We start from the raw sequence: 19,714 nt of genomic DNA on the forward strand, positions 1-19,714 counted from the left end.
AAATATGGAATTGATAACAACGACTCTAAGTTGTCCAGTTGAAAATCAGCGTCTTCGGAGATTATGATTGTCAGCACTAGCCGGTCGAATTCCCAATAATGTCTTGATTTGATTTTTCTGAGATGTACAGCAAATGACTCAGCTTTCAACCAACTTTCGCAATCTATTCTAATTCTCAGTGGAAAATACAAACATGCTTGCGAAACAACCTGATACATGTACCTACAAGTCCGCAACAAACTCACGATATCTTCTGAACATTTTGAAAAAGATTGCTCAAAATCATCAACACCACAGCATCGGCCATTGATTAACAGTTGACAAACTTTCTCAAAAAGAGAAGCTGGACAATTTTGTACAGATTTATGGCTTTGTTTGTTTTATTTGTGCATGGTAACAGTTCATGCATGGTAACAATAATTATGAATATCATCTGCAGACATATCTCTAAGAGCCGACGTTCTAGAATGAGTGAATAGAATTCGATTTGTACAATAGAATTTGTTTTGTACTGGAGTTTTGAAGCTTTAGAAAAAATGTGTTACAATTCTTAATTTAATTAAAGCGTCCACTATATTTTTATTTTGATCCCTCTGATTGATGTCCAATGGTTGTGCACTCACTTAACTTTTAAAAATAGGTTTGACGACCTAATTAGAAAAGGAACATTTAACATTTTCGATTTAAAATCCAACTAGCGTGTACCGCACCTCCGGTGCTTCGAATTTTCAACAACTCAAAAAAACTATTTTTTGAGTGTACTCTGACAGCACCCAATTACAGGGTTCGTAATTAAAAATTTTGCAAAGTTTTTATTCACACTTTTTAAACAAATTTTGAAGAACCATAAAATTTTGTGAAGTTTTATATAAGTTCTTCGAAAAATTTAAAATGAACTAAGAAACGTCACATCTGGGAAACTGAAAGCAATTGAGCAGTCGCATTTGGACGCAAGATTTGCAACTCCTGAGAGTACTCTTACAGTACCCAACTACAACGTTGGGAAGTTCAAATTTTGAGAAACTTTACCTTAAATTTTCTAATCTTGAAAACAACCAATATTTGAGCAGTCTTTTTAGATGGCAATATTCGCAATCTTTGAAAGTAGACAACTACAGTTTTGGGAATTTCACTTTAACGAAACATTTTGTAATTTGAGTTTTCTGAAAATTTCCAAAAAAATCACACAAATCGTTGTATCTCTTAAACAAAAATGATTTGGGCATTCTTAAATGGAGGCAGAATTTGCAATCCCTGAGATTACTCTGACAGCCCCACAACTACAGGTTAGGAATTTCAAACTTTGAAAAAAAAAATAATTTAATTTTCATTAAAAACGTAATATCTGGAAAACTGCACGATTTTGAGCAGTCCTTTTTGGAGGCAAAATTCACAACTCCAGAGAGTACCCTGACAGAGCCTCCTTACAGAGATAATAATTTCAAGTATTGGGAAATTTTTTATATTTGAGTTTTCTGAAAAATTTTGAAAAAAAAAATCCAAAAAAACGTCATTTCTCAAAAATTCCAAGAAATTTAGCAGTCATATTGAGAGGCAAAACTCGCAACACCTCAGAGTACCCTGGCAGAGCCTCATTAAACAGATAATAATCTCAAGTTTCACGAAATTTTTAATAATTAAGTTTTCTGAAAAAATTTTGAAAAAATCCTAAAAAAACGTCATATCTCTAAAACTACATGAATTTGAGCAGCGATATTCAGAGGCAAAATTCGCAACCCCTTGAGAGTACCCTCACAGATTCCAATAACAGGATTGAGATCTTTAAAGTTTTGGAAGTTTTTTAACATTTTATTTTTTTTTTCAAATTTCGGATAAAATCATAAAAAACGTCATATCTCGAAAACTACAAGGATTTGAGCAATCATATTTGGCGGCGAAATTCGCAATACCTGAGAGTACCCTGACAGAGCCTCACTACAGAGATGTTAATTTCAAGTTTTAAGAAATTTTTTATATCTAAATTTTCTGAAAAATTTTGAAAAAATCCAAAAACGTCATATCTCGAAATCTACAAGGATTTGAGCAGTCATAATTAGAGGCAAGATTCACAAAATCATAAAAAATGTCATATCTCGAAAACTACAAGGATTTGGTTATTTATATATGGAGGCCAGAATCGCAAAACCTGGAAAAACTCCGAAAACATCCCACTATTGGGTTGCTAATAACAAAATTGATGAAATAAAAACTGAATTTAAACGGGAAAATTGAAAAAAACCTTAACCATTGCAATATACGATATAGCTTAAACATGAAAAAATTCTTTTGTTGAAGATGCAAAAAAAATACGTTGAAAAAGCTTAAACATGGTGAGATAGTGCAGCCCGCATTTAAATATATCATAGATTTGATAGAAAGCTTTAAAAAATAGGAGACGGGTAGACAGACATAATCAAATTAAATTTAAAAAAGCAGGTATACAGACAGACAGACTTAATTTGACCTCGAAAAAAATTACCGAAAAAGTAATGACCTTGCGGAAAAATAAATTAAAAATTTTCTTAAGCTTTGCAATATATGATTAGCTTAAACATGAAAAAATTCGTTCGTTAAACATGCGAAATTATTATGCTTAAACATGGGAGATAGCTGTCACTAGCATTTAAATATAGTATAGATATAGATATAGATAGATAGATATATATGCGAAGATAATCGTTTAATGCAAAATACGATCATTCCAAAATATCTAAAAATAGCTAAAACTAATAGCATGGTCAAGTTCAGAATCGCACCACTTGCCATACCATACAAGCATAACATTGCAGGCTAAAACCACAAATACAAAAAATTTCAGAAACTGTGCTAAGATATTCAAATTGAGCAAAATGCGTCAAAAAACCATTGGCGTTTAAAAAGTATTCAGAAATATTATTTGAGCGGCAATTAAGCCGACAAAAGTTGGTTGAATACCTGTTGAACAAACCTGTTATCTTGAAAAATTTTTGATAGTTCTGAATAGCTAAATTTTACGCTCCCTTTCCAAAACACACAAAAGCATCAAAATCTATTATCCTCAACGCAAACTAGGTCGGTAAGTCGATAAAGCATAAGCTGAAATAATCTTTTTCAGGTCAAAAACGCTTTTTAAAGACAAAAAAAAACATTAAATACCAAACGAAAATTAGTAAGTTCACAAATTAAAGGGACAGATCAAAACACTTTCGATTTTAATAAAAATTTCTTATAGTATAAAATAAATGTGACGAGGCAATTAAACCGAACAAACACAAGCAGATAAACAATAAGGCGAAAACTTTGTGAAATCGAATATGCATCTTTTGAATAAAACAACAGATTCTGGCCCGATTCGAGTTTAGGACCTTTACCGCCTCCACGGCGTATTCGTTACTTCCAGACCAAGTGTGCCGGAGAAGCCAAGAAACTTGAAAATACTATCAATATCATGAGTACTGATATTACTTTGCAAGTGAACTGTCAGTAGCGGCAGTAGATTGGTAGCAGTTCACCACTTAAATGGAGTGCATGAGAATGAAGTCTAGTGATTCAAGGGATATTGTCCAACAAGATTTTAAAACGAACAGAAAAATCCGATTTGGTAGCGAATGCTAATCGCGAGTGTAACAACCTATTTGCCAGTAGCTATGCGCAGATGGAATATGTGTACAGAAACAGTAAATCGCGTTCATGGGATGTGGATTGCATCGAATATAATTTTACTGGCGATATTAAGAAGTAAGTTCATCCATTGTCAATAGAATGATTTTGATTATATTTCAAAATTTCCCCGAGATAACGGAAATTAGGCAGATTTTCAGCCAAAGATCATAAATCATTCACATCCTTTGAGAGAGTGATAAAGAATTCGAACAAGAAAAATTCAATTTTAGGCGATTAGTTTATTAAATTTTATCAATTAAGGACGGAGAGCTTAAAGTAGCCGAATCTTAGTTAAAGTTAGGTCAAAAATGACCTCCAGAAAACTTACGACTATTTCAAGTTTTATCCTTTTTCCCTCGTAAGAATTTTTCTTCAACAAAATTTCAAATGAAGATGTCTCGATCTTTCGCTATTAAAAAATATTGCCATTTATCAATTTAACATAGCCATCAGACAGTTGGAAAAGACTCAAAGAGCGCAAGGAAATAAAAAACTACTTTATTTTGGAAGAACTTCAATTATCCAGATTCAAAAAAACCCTGGCCCTAAAGCTTTCGGCAAAATTGGTAGTTTTTTGATAAAAGTAACCCAATTTGAGAAAACTGGATTATTAGATAAATATTTTTATTCAACTATTATTCTGAAAAAAATCCAACTTTTGAAACTAAAAATTTTTCGCGACGTTCACATTTTTGCTATTCGACAATGGATTTTGCCTTCCTTTTAACAATAGAAAAGACAAAAGAAAAGACAAAATCAAATTTGATCTTGAATTTTTTGCTGAAAAAACCTCAACCTATATAAGTCTTCACAACACGCCTCGATGACTGACAAAAAATTTAATTGAAAAAAAAACCAGAAGATTTACAGATGAGCAATCAACTACAGTAAATTGAGCCACACCTTCGAAACAAAAGCTACAGACCGTTGGACAACTCTCCAAACATCGCTAACTACCCCAGAAAAAGTCTTTCATATAAAGTGTGAATATTTTATCTTACAAACTATCAAATCACTGAAAAAACTCAAACCACGTTTTAAAACAAATTCTGAGAGACATATTCTCATAAGCGAAGGCCCAAATGGGCAACAGACTCATGGGCGAAGGACCGAAAACAAACAATTGTCAGTCATTAAAATCTATCCTGTTATCAATTAGAACAAACCTGTTATCTTGAAAAATTTTTGATAGTTCTGAATAGCTAAATTTTACGCTCCCTTTCCAAAACACACAAAAGCATCAAAATCTATTATCCTCAACGCAAACTAGGTCGGTAAGTCGATAAAGCATAAGCTGAAATAATCTTTTTCAGGTCAAAAGCGCTTTTTAAAGACAAAAAAAAAACATTAAATACTAAACGAAAATTAGTAAGTTCACAAATTAAAGGGACAGATCAAAACACTTTCGATTTTAATAAAAATTTCTTATAGTTTAAAAAAAATGTGACGAGGCAATTAAACCGAACAAACACAAGCAGATAAACAATAAGGCGAAAACTTTGTGAAATCGAATATGCATCTTTTGAATAAAACAACAGATTCTGGCCCGATTCGAGTTTAGGACCTTTACCGCCTCCACGGCGTATTCGTTACTTCCAGACCAAGTGTGCCGGAGAAGCCTAGAAACTTGAAAATACTATCAATATCATGAGTACTGATATTACTTTGCAAGTGAACTGTCAGTAGCGGCAGTAGATTGGTAGCAGTTCACCACTTAAATGGAGTGCATGAGAATGAAGTCTAGTGATTCAAGGGATATTGTCCAACAAGATTTTAAAACGAACAGAAAAATCCGATTTGGTAGCGAATGCTAATCGCGAGCGTAATAACCTATTTGCCAGTAGCTATGCGCAGATGGAATATGTGTACAGAAACAGTAAATCGCGTTCATGGGATGTGGATTGCATCGAATATAATTTTACTGGCGATATTAAGAAATAAGTTCATCCATTGTCAATAGAATGATTTTGATTATATTTCAAAATTTCCCCGAGATAACGGAAATTAGGCAGATTTTCAGCCTAAGATCATAAATCATTCACATCCTTTGAGAGAGTGATAAAGAATTCGAACAAGAAAAATTCAATTTTAGGCGATTAGTTTATTAAATTTTATCAATTAAGGACGGAGAGCTTAAAGTAGCCGAATCTTAGTTAAAGTTAGGTCAAAAATGACCTCCAGAAAACTTACGACTATTTCAAGTTTTATCCTTTTTCCCTCGTAAGAATTTTTCTTCAACAAAATTTCAAATGAAGATGTCTCGATCTTTCGCTATTAAAAAATATTGCCATTTATCAATTTAACATAGCCATCAGACAGTTGGAAAAGACTCAAAGAGCGCAAGGAAATAAAAAACTACTTTATTTTGGAAGAACTTCAATTATCCAGATTCAAAAAAACCCTGGCCCTAAAGCTTTCGGCAAAATTGGTAGTTTTTTGATAAAAGTAACCCAATTTGAGAAAACTGGATTATTAGATAAATATTTTTATTCAACTATTATTCTGAAAAAAATCCAACTTTTGAAACTAAAAATTTTTCGCGACGTTCATATTTTTGCTATTCGACAATGGATTTTGCCTTCCTTTTAACAATAGAAAAGACAAAAGAAAAGACAAAATCAAATTTGATCTTGAATTTTTTGCTGAAAAAACCTCAACCTATATAAGTCTTCACAACACGCCTCGATGACTGACAAAAAATTTAATTGAAAAAAAAACCAGAAGATTTACAGATGAGCAATCAACTACAGTAAATTGAGCCACACCTTCGAAACAAAAGCTACAGACCGTTGGACAACTCTCCAAACATCGCTAACTACCCCAGAAAAAGTCTTTCATATAAAGTGTGAATATTTTATCTTAAAAACTATTAAATCACTGAAAAAACTCAAACCACGTTTTAAAACAAATTCTGAGAGAGATATTCTCATAAGCGAAGGCCCAAATGGGCAACAGACTCATGGGCGAAGGACCGAAAACAAACAATTGTCAGTCATTAAAATCAATCAATTGCCATTCAATTAAAATGAAGTAATTGAAGCAATAATTTGCTTCGTTGATAACGAAACTCTTGAAATATACAATTTGATCCAATTCGCCGGCAGTCATTGGCGATTTAAAAATTTCGCATATTTTCTGCCGTTTTCATTTTTGGCCTTTATCAATATTAAGTCCCTGGAAACGTTTACTTTCCTTGAGATTTTCACGCTTTGTTTTCTTATTTTTGAATACTGAGATTTGATTGGCTGATTTTCATTTCCCCCTTACGGTCTTTCGCCTATGCGAGATTCCGCCATATCTTACACTACTCAAATGAATAACGTTGAAGCAGAGAAAATTTTAACTAATAGTTTTTTTTGTAATTTTTCTTAATTTCACAACACGTTGAGCGCTGAAGAATGTTGTTGAAGCTTGTTGAAGCTGAACAATGTTCAAAAATTACTAGCTATCTCAAATAATTGACACGGTTTCAACTTGAATTTTTTGTCCACAGTTAAAATTCACACGATTTAAAGCTAATTTTTCCCCATTTAGTACGTTTAATATTTGCTAGATACCTCTTTCAACAGCAGATTTATTTTAAATGTTCAATTATTCAGATGTTAGTGAGCTGAAGAAAAAATGGCAACAGGAGCTTCAAACACGCGAGAAAAAAAATAAATTGAAACAATATACGCTCTGAAAAATAAAAAGAATTCGCTGGCCTCAAAATTTGAACCACCTCCAGAACGGACCACTAGAATACGAGTCAGTTGCCTATGCATCACCTTGATATCTAATTGGTTAACACACATTTAATCAATCAATATCAGCTAGCAAAAAATGCGCTTTAATGAAGCGGATAAAACAAATTAAGCCGACATGCCGCAGTTGCGAAGTCATTTTAGAGTAATGGTATTCCAGAGAGACGTTCTACACTTGGTTCAAAACTTCTAGTCGGCTACTTCTTTTCATTTTTAGAGCGAATACTATTTTATAATATAGTTTTGTACTTTTTTGCATGTTTGGAGCTCTTTTAGCGTTTTTTCTTGTGCTACCAACTACATTTTCATTTGTGTAAATGAATTATTAAACAGATCTTTCCTGTATTCGGTCAAAAAAAAATCTAAAAAAAAATGTTGAACACGAATTTGCGCTAATGAGATTGGAAAAATGGTACTCTAGTATAACGGAAGTATTTGCTTCTAGTCCAAATCGAACCAAAATAAAAATTTGACTTAAAACCAAAAGTGAGCTTTGAGCTAGAAATGCAAACAATTCCTTTCAGCAGCAAAAGCTCCACGGACTAAGTGTGCGAGTAATGGCTTTTTTAGCGATTCGAAACGAAGATCTATCAAAGCCTTTGTACATTACGCACACCTTCGTAAATTGCCTTTCTTTTGCATCAAAACGAAAAGATTGCTAAACCTGGCAATACAAAAAAGTAGCTGTCTACGGGCCTCAAACGGCAAACCTCTGAACCATACGATTTGTCCTGGGCGAACTGTCCTGGCTCGCTTTGAATTTACTTGTCCCTAATTTTATATACCAGTCGCTATAATATAGCGACAAAACACATGCTTAATTTGCGGATGAAAAATTGCTAAATGGTGCATCAAACCAAAGTTTTATTTCCAGGAGTTAGTGTCCAAAAAACCGATCATGTATTGTAACATAAGCGTTTACTTGATTTGGTTAAGTAAAATATGCCAGCTTTCTGTACTACTTTGTCGGGGTACTCAGGTTGTAAGAAAACGCACATTAAGTCGAAGCTGTATTTCAGAAACACAAGCAACAAAACACGGTTAAAACAAAAACTTGAAAAACAAATTGAATCAAAACAAACCAACCTCTCAAAATTAAATTTTATGTCTTCTACAAAATCTGAACCACAAACCTCCTGCCTATATTTCACCTCTCCAAGGCTTCTCGGACGATGCAACTTTTACGCAAGACTTTAAAGTAAACAACAAAATAACTTTAATAAAAACAATAACTGCAGTGAACGAATTTAATCAAGCTGTTATTAAGCTATGTTATTGTTCCGACCACTCTCGAGGAGTGGAAAAGAACGATGGATTAGAGTACGCTTTTAAAATTTTCCTGCCAATTTTTACTACCTCACAGAAAGCTCGTAGGGGGTGATGTGTGGTATCGTATTAAAGCCCTATTGGTTGATTCGAATTCTCTGTCGTGTTTCATCAAAACTGTCGTCTGTTTCAAAAAAAAATCAAAACTGTCGTCTGTTTCATCAAAAACTGCTTTGAAGATTTTTTGATTTTCAAACTAAATTTGCTGAGGATGGCCTTCCAACTTCAAGTTTATAAGAGTTTTAACGCTGTTATCACAAAATTTACACAGAGACGAATCTGCGTATCGCTAACACTATCGAGAAAACAACACAAAAGCAGCTTTATAAATTGAACTAGAAATCAGTAAAAGTCAAATGAGTAAAACTTTGCAGCGTATTAGCTTCGAGCTAGCAGTCACAAATAAAGCAGCTACACACGCTTCTAAGTCGCCAATGCGATGCAGCAAAAGTGGCATCAAATAAAAATAGACACTATTTTGCATGTAATAATTTGGAATATAAGACACTGAAGGCATCCACAACTTTGCATGTAAGAAATTGAAAAGCATAAAGCCACATTATGTATAAAGTATGCATTTCAATAAATTGCTAGGCTTTTTTTCCTCCCTCTTCCCACCTGCAAAAATTTACAAATGAAATTTTGTTCACGCTATCCGAATATAACGAAAATTGGCATGCGAACTAATTAGATCATGACAAACATATTTGGTCTTAATGTTTAACCTTGTAACACCCCTCGTTACGTCATAAAACTGATGCTTATGTGAGGTGAAAGAAAAAAAATCAATTGCGAGATACATTTAGTACGAAGTTATCTGAAATCGAGTTTTTATGATTTTTATGTTGTTTGAAACAACTAGATTTTTCGGATTCATTTGATGAATTAAAAATGCATTGACTGTGTTAACTTAATACTACAAACCACATGCAATCAAAAAGACGTAAGAGTGCCAACAAAAGTGGCAGCAAAATTTGAGACTTAGATAAGAAAAAAGCTCGTACTATTACACTAACGTTCACAAAAGTTCGCAAGTGTAATAACTATAGTAACCGCTCTTTCCTACTTTTTTAAACATAAAAGCGCATTTAAACTGAATCACCTTTTCTAGACAGAAACGCAGCGGAGCTCACTTGCGATAGAAATGAAACACAGCATTAAAAGCTGGCGAATAGAAAATGACAAAATCGAGAACAAAATTGAAAATGATTTCAGAAAAACATTCACGAAACACAGAAAATAGCATTACCTAAATTTGAAAACACATATTGAAAAAAAAGTCCGGCCAGGACTCGAACGGCTGACCATAGGGTACAAAACCTACCGCGTTACCTCGAGGCCAAGAAGGAAGGAGTCGCGAAGTTGCTAAGGTTCACTAATAAAGCATTTTCACAATTTCATAAGGATTTGTGCGAAAATTGTTTACGAAAGAAAAAAATCTTGATTACGATTACAATACACTTGCCTCCGCTAGTTTAAACAAGAGAAAATTTGGCCAACAAAAACTGCAAAAACAAATTTTTTCCGAGTTAAATTGATCGGAACATTATGTGCAACCTGCACAGTAACCGACTAATCCTTGTTTATTAAAAAAACATATACTTGCACAAACTGGAAAGCTGCGCCTCAAGTTGAAAAAAGTGAACTGACCTTCCATTCGATTTCACCACATAAGTTCCTTGTAATGAGCAAATTTAGTACTGTGCTTTAACCTTCTCTCATTTTATTGAGGGAGTGTTCGATTCAATTGAATTAAAAATGCATTGACTGTGTTAACTTATTACTACAAACCACATGCTATCAAAAAGCCGTAAAAGTGCCAACAAAAGTGGCAACAAAATTTGATACTTAGATAAGAAAAAAAATCGTACTATTACATTAACGCTCACAAAAGGTACTACCTTCCTCCAGGTACTACATAAGGAAGGTTTTAATCTAAGCAACCTTTGTTTTGTTGTTATAAAAACTAGTTTAATGAAAATTTATTGCACTAACTTCATCTAAATTAATAATTATCTGTACACTTTTGTTCTTTAAAATCATCAAGTTAAACCAGCAGCCGTAGAATATACATGGCAAAACAACATTAGCACGAAGCAAAATTTTTACGCATTTCAGTATAGACTACTTGAAAACATTAACGAAATATAACTAACACAACAGAATTATAATTTAGCAAAGGATGGATAGAACATTCATATTTTATATTAGAAGTTAAGTTCGCCAAATTACCGGTTTCCTGTCTGTGCTTCGATTTCATTTTTCAAACCTGGACATCTGAGTCGGGTCTGGGCGTGTTGTAGGAAAACAGTTCATGACATCTGTTAATTATTACTTCGACCAGTTGTCTGCACTTGTAGCTTCCGGACATTGCATCCAATGACGTATATGCCGGGCGGAGAAGAGTTGGCCAGAAACAAGTGGCCAGATTCTCAGACGTCATTTTGTTCACATCGCACCTATTTGCAATTCTGAAACAATCAAACAGACTGCTTTTCCCAAATGATTAATTTCTTAATCTGAAAAAACTCATTAAGTCCACTAATCTAGGTTACATAAAGGCCGGTTTCTCAATTCAATCCCGCTTACTGAGGACAAAAAATCATCAGCAAACAAACAAAACTGTCAATATGTTGTACCAGTAAATAAAATCTACCTGCGATACCATACAAACAGCATTGCAAGCTACCACACGAGAGAAAAATTCAACAAAAAGGATGTTATATTTGAAGAATACACGTCCAGAAATACAATCGCCGGCGTTAAAAATTTTTCAGAAACCTTTATCGAGCGACTACTAGCCCTTAAAAATTTGAGTAATCTCCCGTTGAGCCAAAAGCAAAATCGTTGCTATGGAAAACTGTTGACAGTTCCGAAACTCTAAAATTTCTGAGAATACCCTGTGGGAGCACGATAAAAGCTATCAAACAACACACTATTAAGTCACTAGGCCAATATAACGCAATTTCAAGCAAATACAACTTTAAACAAAAAAGGAAATTACAAAAAAACTCGATGTAACTATGAGTAAATTTACACAAATTACAAAAATGAAAATTACTTTCAAATACAATGAAAATTCTTTGCAGCACAAGAAAGCTCATTCAAGTGGCAACCGAGCAGACAATAAGCCAACAATACTTTTGAAACCGAAAAAAGCACGTTCGAAAAAAAAACAATTCTAGCCAGGATTGAACCTAAAACCTTTGTCACCTAGATGTAGTTGTTAACTCTAGAGCAATTGTGCCGAAGAAGCTAAGAATTTTGAATCTATTACAATCCAAGCAACTGGTTTTTCAAACCGCATGTTTACACAAAAAAGTACCGATTTGATAATAAAATTCTGATTTAAAAACGCTTGCTAATCGCAAGCGTAAAAGCCACACTTAATTCAAAACAACTAGCGTGTGCCGCACCTCCGGTGCTTCGAATTTTTAGCAACTCATGAAAAACCGTAAATAATGGAAAAAAATCAGCATCCTTTAAGTTAACTCTGACAGCACCGAATTACAGGGTTGATGATTTCAAATTTTGAAAAAAAAAATTCCATTCAAGTTTTTTCAATTCAAATTTTTGAAAAACCATTAAGTTTTTTTATCTAAGTTCTTTGAAAAAACTTTAATATCTTTGAAAAATTAAGATACATTAAGACATATCTCTAAGAGCCGACGTTCTAGAATGAGTGAATAGAATTCGATTTGTACAATAGAATTTGTTTTGTACTGGAGTTTTGAAGCTTTAGAAAAAATGTGTTACAATTCTTAATTTAATTAAAGCGTCCACTATATTTTTATTTTGATCCCTCTGATTGATGTCCAATGGTTGTGCACTCACTTAACTTTTAAAAATAGGTTTGACGACCTAATTAGAAAAGGAACATTTAACATTTTCGATTTAAAATCCAACTAGCGTGTACCGCACCTCCGGTGCTTCGAATTTTCAACAACTCAAAAAAACTATTTTTTGAGTGTACTCTGACAGCACCCAATTACAGGGTTCGTAATTAAAAATTTTGCAAAGTTTTTATTCACACTTTTTAAACAAATTTTGAAGAACCATAAAATTTTGTGAAGTTTTATATAAGTTCTTCGAAAAATTTAAAATGAACTAAGAAACGTCACATCTGGGAAACTGAAAGCAATTGAGCAGTCGCATTTGGACGCAAGATTTGCAACTCCTGAGAGTACTCTTACAGTACCCAACTACAACGTTGGGAAGTTCAAATTTTGAGAAACTTTACCTTAAATTTTCTAATCTTGAAAACAACCAATATTTGAGCAGTCTTTTTAGATGGCAATATTCGCAATCTTTGAAAGTAGACAACTACAGTTTTGGGAATTTCACTTTAACGAAACATTTTGTAATTTGAGTTTTCTGAAAATTTCCAAAAAAATCACACAAATCGTTGTATCTCTTAAACAAAAATGATTTGGGCATTCTTAAATGGAGGCAGAATTTGCAATCCCTGAGATTACTCTGACAGCCCCACAACTACAGGTTAGGAATTTCAAACTTTGAAAAAAAAATAATTTAATTTTCATTAAAAACGTAATATCTGGAAAACTGCACGATTTTGAGCAGTCCTTTTTGGAGGCAAAATTCACAACTCCAGAGAGTACCCTGACAGAGCCTCCTTACAGAGATAATAATGTCAAGTATTGGGAAATTTTTTATATTTGAGTTTTCTGAAAAATTTTGAAAAAAAAATCCAAAAAAACGTCATTTCTTAAAAATTCCAAGAAATTTAGCAGTCATATTGAGAGGCAAAACTCGCAACACCTCAGAGTACCCTGGCAGAGCCTCATAAAACAGATAATAATCTCAAGTTTCACGAAATTTTTTATAATTAAGTTTTCTGAAAAAGTTTTGAAAAAATCCTAAAAAAACGTCATATCTCGAAAACAACCAAAAGATTTGAGCAGCCACATTTGGAGGCAAGATCTCACGCAATCCCTGAGAGTGCTCTGACGGCTCTCAACTAAAGGGTTAGGAAGTTCAAAATTTGAAGAAAAAAAAATAAATTACACAAAAAAAATAACAAAAAACGTCATATCTGGAAAACTACAAAGATTTGAGCAGTCACAGTTGGAGGCACGATTTGCAACACTTGAGAATTTGAGCCCACTCTGACAGCCCCAAACTAAACGGTTGGGAAATTCAAATTTAGAAGAAATAAAACTAAATTTAAGTTTTCTGAAAACTTTTTGAAAAAAAAAATCACAAAAAACATCATATCTCAAAAACTACAAACATTTGAGCAGTCATATTTGGAGACGAAACTCACAACTCCTGGGAGTACCATGACAGAGCCGCACTATAGAGGTGTGAACTTCAAATTTTATGGAACTGTTCATATCTCAGTTCTTTCAAAAATCTTGAAAAAATCCTAAAAAATATCAAATCTAAAACTAAAAGGATTTGAGCAGTCATATTTGGGGGCAACATTCATTCGCAACCCCTGAGACTACCCTGACATACTCCAACTACAGGGCTGCGAATTTCAAATTTTCAGAAACTTTAAAAAAAAAAATTTCTAGAAATTTTTGAAAAATCTCGAAAAATTAGGCGACGGGTAGACAGATATAATCAAATTAATTAAAAAAGCAGGTATACAGACAGACAGACTTAATTTGGCCTCGAAAAAAATTACTGAAAAATTAATGTCTTTGCGGAAAACTAATTGAAAAATTTTCTTAAGCATTGCAATATATGATATAGCTTAAACATGAAAAAATTCTTTCGTTAAACATGCAAAATTATTATGCTTAAACATGGGAGATAGCTGTCACTCGCATTTAAATATAGTATAGACGAAGAATCAATTCTATAGAACAGTCCAATCAATTCCACAGAGGCGAAACAGAGCTCGTACCATTTGCAACACAACGCAAGCGTAGCATTGCAAGCTAGAGAATAGAACAGTTGAAAAAATGAAAAACTAATATAAAAAACTATCGAGAAACAAAGCCACCAGTATTAAATACACTTTCAGTACAAAGAAGCCGACAATACGTGGGTAGACGCCCAATGTGCCGGAAACAAACAGTCATAGAATGACTTAGAGCGATAGGGTTATTAATCTTTGAATTTTTCGACCACAATCGGCATGAATTGTTTAACAGAATCAAAGAACTGTCTCTAATCCAATGAAACGTAAAACGAAAAAAAAAACATAGGCCAAATAGCGAAAAAACTAATCCAGTGCTAGCAAATTTACAAATCACAGGAGCAAATCAATAACACTTGACGAACTGCAAAGAAAATTGCTGACAGTAAAAAAAATCCGTGACTTAGACGACAAAACCTAAGCAAAGAAACGGATGTCCATAGCAGACTAACACATCACTTTCAAGATCTTGAAAGCCCTCATTGAGAATTGCTTGAAACCAACGAAAAAGAAGAAAGAAACGAGCTGGCTTCAAGAACACTGTACAGGACGATAAATTTTGTAACAAGAAAAAAACAGTATCAAAGCACAAGAGAAAAAAAATTCATCGAAACCAATATTCATCAAAGCATTATTTGAGATTGTAGATAGAATTGTGAGATTCTGAAAATTGTGGACTCAACAAAAAAATAATTGATTTCGTGGAAGCCATGTACACGGAAGCATACAGCCATGTCCGTGTCTACAGCTCCCTCCAGCACTTTTCAATCTTTAACGGAGTCTGACAAGGTGTTTTTATTACCATTTTTAAAAATATATATATATTGCCATTGATTGGATTAAGTAGAAATTGCTGGAAAAAGGCATGTTCACATCTCGTGCTTGACGATATGACTGTAGCAGACCTGAAACTTGTTGACAATTGGCTGCTTGACCACAATGGTGCAGATACCTAGCGGCTCCCGGACAAGGCTGCTGGAAACTCGGCACACGTTAGTCTTCGACTCAATATAGGCAAAACGCTGTTCTGCACGCACTCTCGTACCCAAGATTTACAGTTAATAATGAGAGACAGCAGAAAGTTGATGTTTTCTACTACTTAGGGACAATGGCAACATCACGAAGGATTTAAGTTACCGAGTCGCAAAAGCAGCGGGGAGCATCAAAATGCTCAATAACCTACGGTGAAAGCGCAACATACCACAAAAGTTGAAGAAGAAAGTTTATAGAGCTTGCGTCGGGACGAGCCTGGTAGCTAAGGTTCAACCATTAGACAAGTTCATTTTCTTACAGATTTGTTGGAAAGCTGCTTCCAGGAGAAAAGTCTAGCTCCTGATAACAATACACTTGCTCTCGTATACGACACAGTGAATAGTTGTGCTATCTTCAGTTCAACATCGGAATGAAAAGTAATTGGCCTTGGTTTATCAAAAGATTCATAAATATACGGCAGATTAATTAATACATAGACTGGTACTATAGTGATGGAATTATCCATCATATATGATGCAGTCTAGTATCGTTTGACTCACTTGTTGAGATGAAGAGAAAGACACCGCAGCGTGACATAGTTGGGCACAGGCAAAAGGGCCAGGTGAGATGCCAGCTTGCCAGTGCTTGAACCAGATCCTATCAATGCCGCCCGCATAAACAAATCGTGATACTTGACTGGTATGAGAGGGTGCGGAAGTTTAGAGAAGAATTGCTTGAGAGCTGAGGCCACAGAATCTACTGGCATCGACATCTGGTTAACAATGGGACCTAGGGTATCCTCATTCACTTGAACAGACAGTCCAGAGTCCTGGACAGACTTGTCAAACCAGTGAATCAGCTTCTCCCTATCGCACTGGTTGCCCGGTTGTCTGTAGATTCCCTCACTATCCAAACCTAAAATTTGTGCGAAACTACTATGGATGCTCGTTCATAGATTTTTATGGAAAATCTTCTCCAGAATTTTATTTCGCATTAGCAAAATCAATTATTATTACAATATCAAGTGATTCAACTTACTCCAGAGATATTTGGCTCAAGATATTGACACTTCACTTTTGTTATTGTAACTGAATCAAAATCAACCGTTGGATATTTTAGTTACTGAATAAACAATGCTCTTAAATAGACTCACCGTGCAGCTCAATGTAACGAATGCACTGTGTCACAAACAGAGGCGGCATTGGACTCTGGCTACCATCATTTCCAATCAGGATCAGCTTTTCCAATGGCTGGCCAAAATAACTGGAAGCACTAGTCACCGGCACAGCTGCACTTCCCGAATTCGGGGTCGCATTAGAAGCGGTAGCACTAGAATTAGTTTTATTTGACAGCCACTTTTTCGTGAAAGACTTCTGTTTTCGCAGCTTCCCAGTTTTCTTTTTCGTCTCAGATTTCACAGCATTGTCATCTCCCGTCACGATTGAATCTGCATCTAGAGATCTCGACAAACTACTTTTTGTTTTGCCGGTTTGTTTCGGAATTACAGCAGACACCTTCTGACCAGCCAATAAATCCTTTTTTCCACTGTTTGTACTCTTCCGCTCTTCTTCCTCGGCTACTTCGTCGTAAATATGCGCCCCAACATCTTCAAAGGTTGTTAAATTGTTGTCCAAACTATGTCTGTCCAAATCCCAGTCCTTTGATTTTGTCCTGGAATCCTGGCTGGAAGATGAACTTAATTGTTGATTGAGTGGAGTACCACTAGTGTTTGTCATAGAGATCGGTGATCCCACCGATGCTCTTGAGGAGCTACCATGTTGCACAATCGTCGAGCCGAGCAGAGACCCTTTCGATCCACGATTGTTAGCCTCGGCTGACTCTGCGCTGTCCATTCTCTCGTAAATGAGTCTCTCTTGGGTCAGAGGAGGTTTAATAGGAGAAGTGTCTAAAACAGGTATTCCGCAGGGTACCAATTCACTTTTAGATTTGCCATGTTTGTAGGGTGGCATTTGAGTGACCCTCCTTGCCTGACTTGACCCACGTGGCGACACTCCAAGTGGCAAAGGAGAACATGGCTGACTTTTGGCATGTGTGATGTGATGAGTGTGGCGATTCACTTGAGAGTATGTAGCAGACTCGCCTCCACTATCTCCGCTTTCACCCATGTCTCTCTGCAAGTTCACTGCCGCATGGCTGTTTGATTTCCGATGCTCCATAAGCTGCAAACCAAATTAACATCATTTTAACTTTCACCCCTCACAGCAGAAACAAGAGACATCATAAGAAACTGAGACTCAAATGAAATATGAAATACATTTTATATTTTATACAAAATTATCTTATAACCCAAACATGTTAAGATGGGAGCTATGGTTTCTTTTACAAAACTAAAAAAATATGATTTATGTTCATTCGGTACATTTCATTCGGAATCTTTCCTCTCCATTTTCATTCATTGATACTTATTCTATTGAAATGTGGCTCTTACTATTTGCCTCGAAGATGCAGTTGCATGTCTGGTTACACTGCTTTTCACAGAAGAGGCTGCCGATTCATTCGTCTTCAGCTGTGTGTGGCGGCGACCACTGTTCAGCATTTCAATCGAATCATAAAGATTGTCTTCAGTGCTGTTATCTTTGCTGCGGTTGAGAGACACTTTGGAAGAGATGCTTCTGTTGCTTGACTGCGAAGCACCCCCAGCGGAAGAAGATCCTTCGATGTCATCTGTACTTCTCAGACTGCCCGATTTGCTCTTGCCTCCGTTAAGGGAAGATGCATCAATTACATGTGTTCGGCCACCGTCTACCATGCCTAAAAAATGTGTTACTAAGCTGAGTAGTGTACGACCTAATTTGAAAAAAGAGAGGTTGCTGTGCACGAAGCACAAAATGTTCTGACCACCTTGATTAAAGAAAAAAATTAAAGACTCATGCGAAGCGGATTTTCGCACCACTTGCGAAACAATACAAACATAAAAACCAAGTAGAACAAAATGAAAAAAAGGAAAAAACTAGGCCTACCAATATTAAAATTTCTCGATATGTCTCGACAAAATTTCATTACAGAGAAAACATTCAAGACACTTGAATATAAAATTAGCAACGGAACAAACTTAGAAAGAGGAAGATCCAAATGTCCCACCTGAACCTACAATGATCAACACTTGCAACTGCAATGAAAATTACTTACAGCAAAAAAAAATCGTCATGGGACAACAACGCCGACAAAACTTGAGCAGGCAAACGACAGTCAGACAATTCAATTTTAAACCAAACTTTTCAATTGCATATAAACTGGGAAAAAACAAGGTCCCACCAAGACTCAAACGCCAGACATACGGTGCCAAGTCGACGTCGTTACCTCTAGGCCAAGTGTGAAGGATCCGGGCAAATTTTAAGGTTCGATAGTAGATGAAAGATATGTAAAGAGAACAATAAAGAAAAGAAGAATTTGAACCGAAAACAAAACTTGTCATAAAAAATTTTAAACTATAAAGTTTTAAACGTTTTCACGAACCATCTGTACCGGAAAACAAAACAATATGTTTCGCCCTCAAAACTACGTAATACAATTTGACAAAGCTGATATAATATCAGCCGATACCGTTTAATCGAAAAAAAAATATCCACAAATTACAGAACTTTCAATTACGGAAAATGAGCCGACAAAAACTAGGACGAAAGCCCTTAATACCAAAAAAATCTTCTTTCAAGAACTTTCTTTAAAAAAAGCTATAACTTGTAAGGAACTTCCCCTAATTTCTACTTAAAAGATGATAATTTTTTAAAAAACTTTCAATAAATTGAGCATGCCAGTAGTCTGAAATTACCATTCCTACTAAATTTGACCATTCTGTGAACAAAGTTATATAATTTCCTTTCTTTTTAAAATGTTGATAAAATTTATAGCTAACGGTGCCTAAATAAGAGAAACTGCTACTGCATAACGAGAGCTAATTATAACTAAAAAATGGTTTAAAAAAATGGCAGTAGAATTAAATTGAGTGTCCTCAATATTGAGTTGAAATTTGGTCTAGAAAGCGAGAAAATTCAAGCCAAATTTTCTCGAAACGAGACCTTTTTTCGAAATAAAAAAGCGAAACGGAATGGAACTTTGCATCACTTGCGATACAACACAATCATAGTACTGCAAGCTAGCAAATAAAAAATCAGACGGAAATTAA

General features: G+C 34.8%; 2 protein-coding genes across 4 annotated transcripts in view; both read right to left on the reverse strand.

The window, feature by feature from the left end:
• LOC134846801 (centrosomal protein of 44 kDa-like) overlaps positions 1-19,714 on the reverse strand; it is a 214,816-nt gene that overhangs the window by 171,512 nt on the left and 23,590 nt on the right. The gene's annotated exons all lie outside the window — the stretch shown is intronic.
• The window catches only part of LOC134846786 (rho GTPase-activating protein 5-like), a 34,198-nt gene continuing 25,188 nt past the window's right edge, over positions 10,705-19,714 (reverse strand). For both annotated transcript variants that reach the window (XM_063864187.1, XM_063864180.1), the window contains 4 exons: positions 18,020-18,342; positions 16,724-17,750; positions 16,131-16,485; positions 10,705-11,182 (listed from right to left, as the gene is read on the reverse strand). In XM_063864187.1, the coding sequence (XP_063720257.1) occupies positions 10,975-11,182; positions 16,131-16,485; positions 16,724-17,750; positions 18,020-18,342 (1,913 nt within the window). In that variant the 3' untranslated portion in view covers positions 10,705-10,974. The remainder of the gene's footprint in view (positions 11,183-16,130; positions 16,486-16,723; positions 17,751-18,019; positions 18,343-19,714) is intronic.

Source organism: Symsagittifera roscoffensis, chromosome 1 (genome assembly GCF_963678635.1).
Source record: "Symsagittifera roscoffensis chromosome 1, txSymRosc1.1, whole genome shotgun sequence".
NCBI lineage: Eukaryota > Metazoa > Xenacoelomorpha > Acoela > Convolutidae > Symsagittifera > Symsagittifera roscoffensis.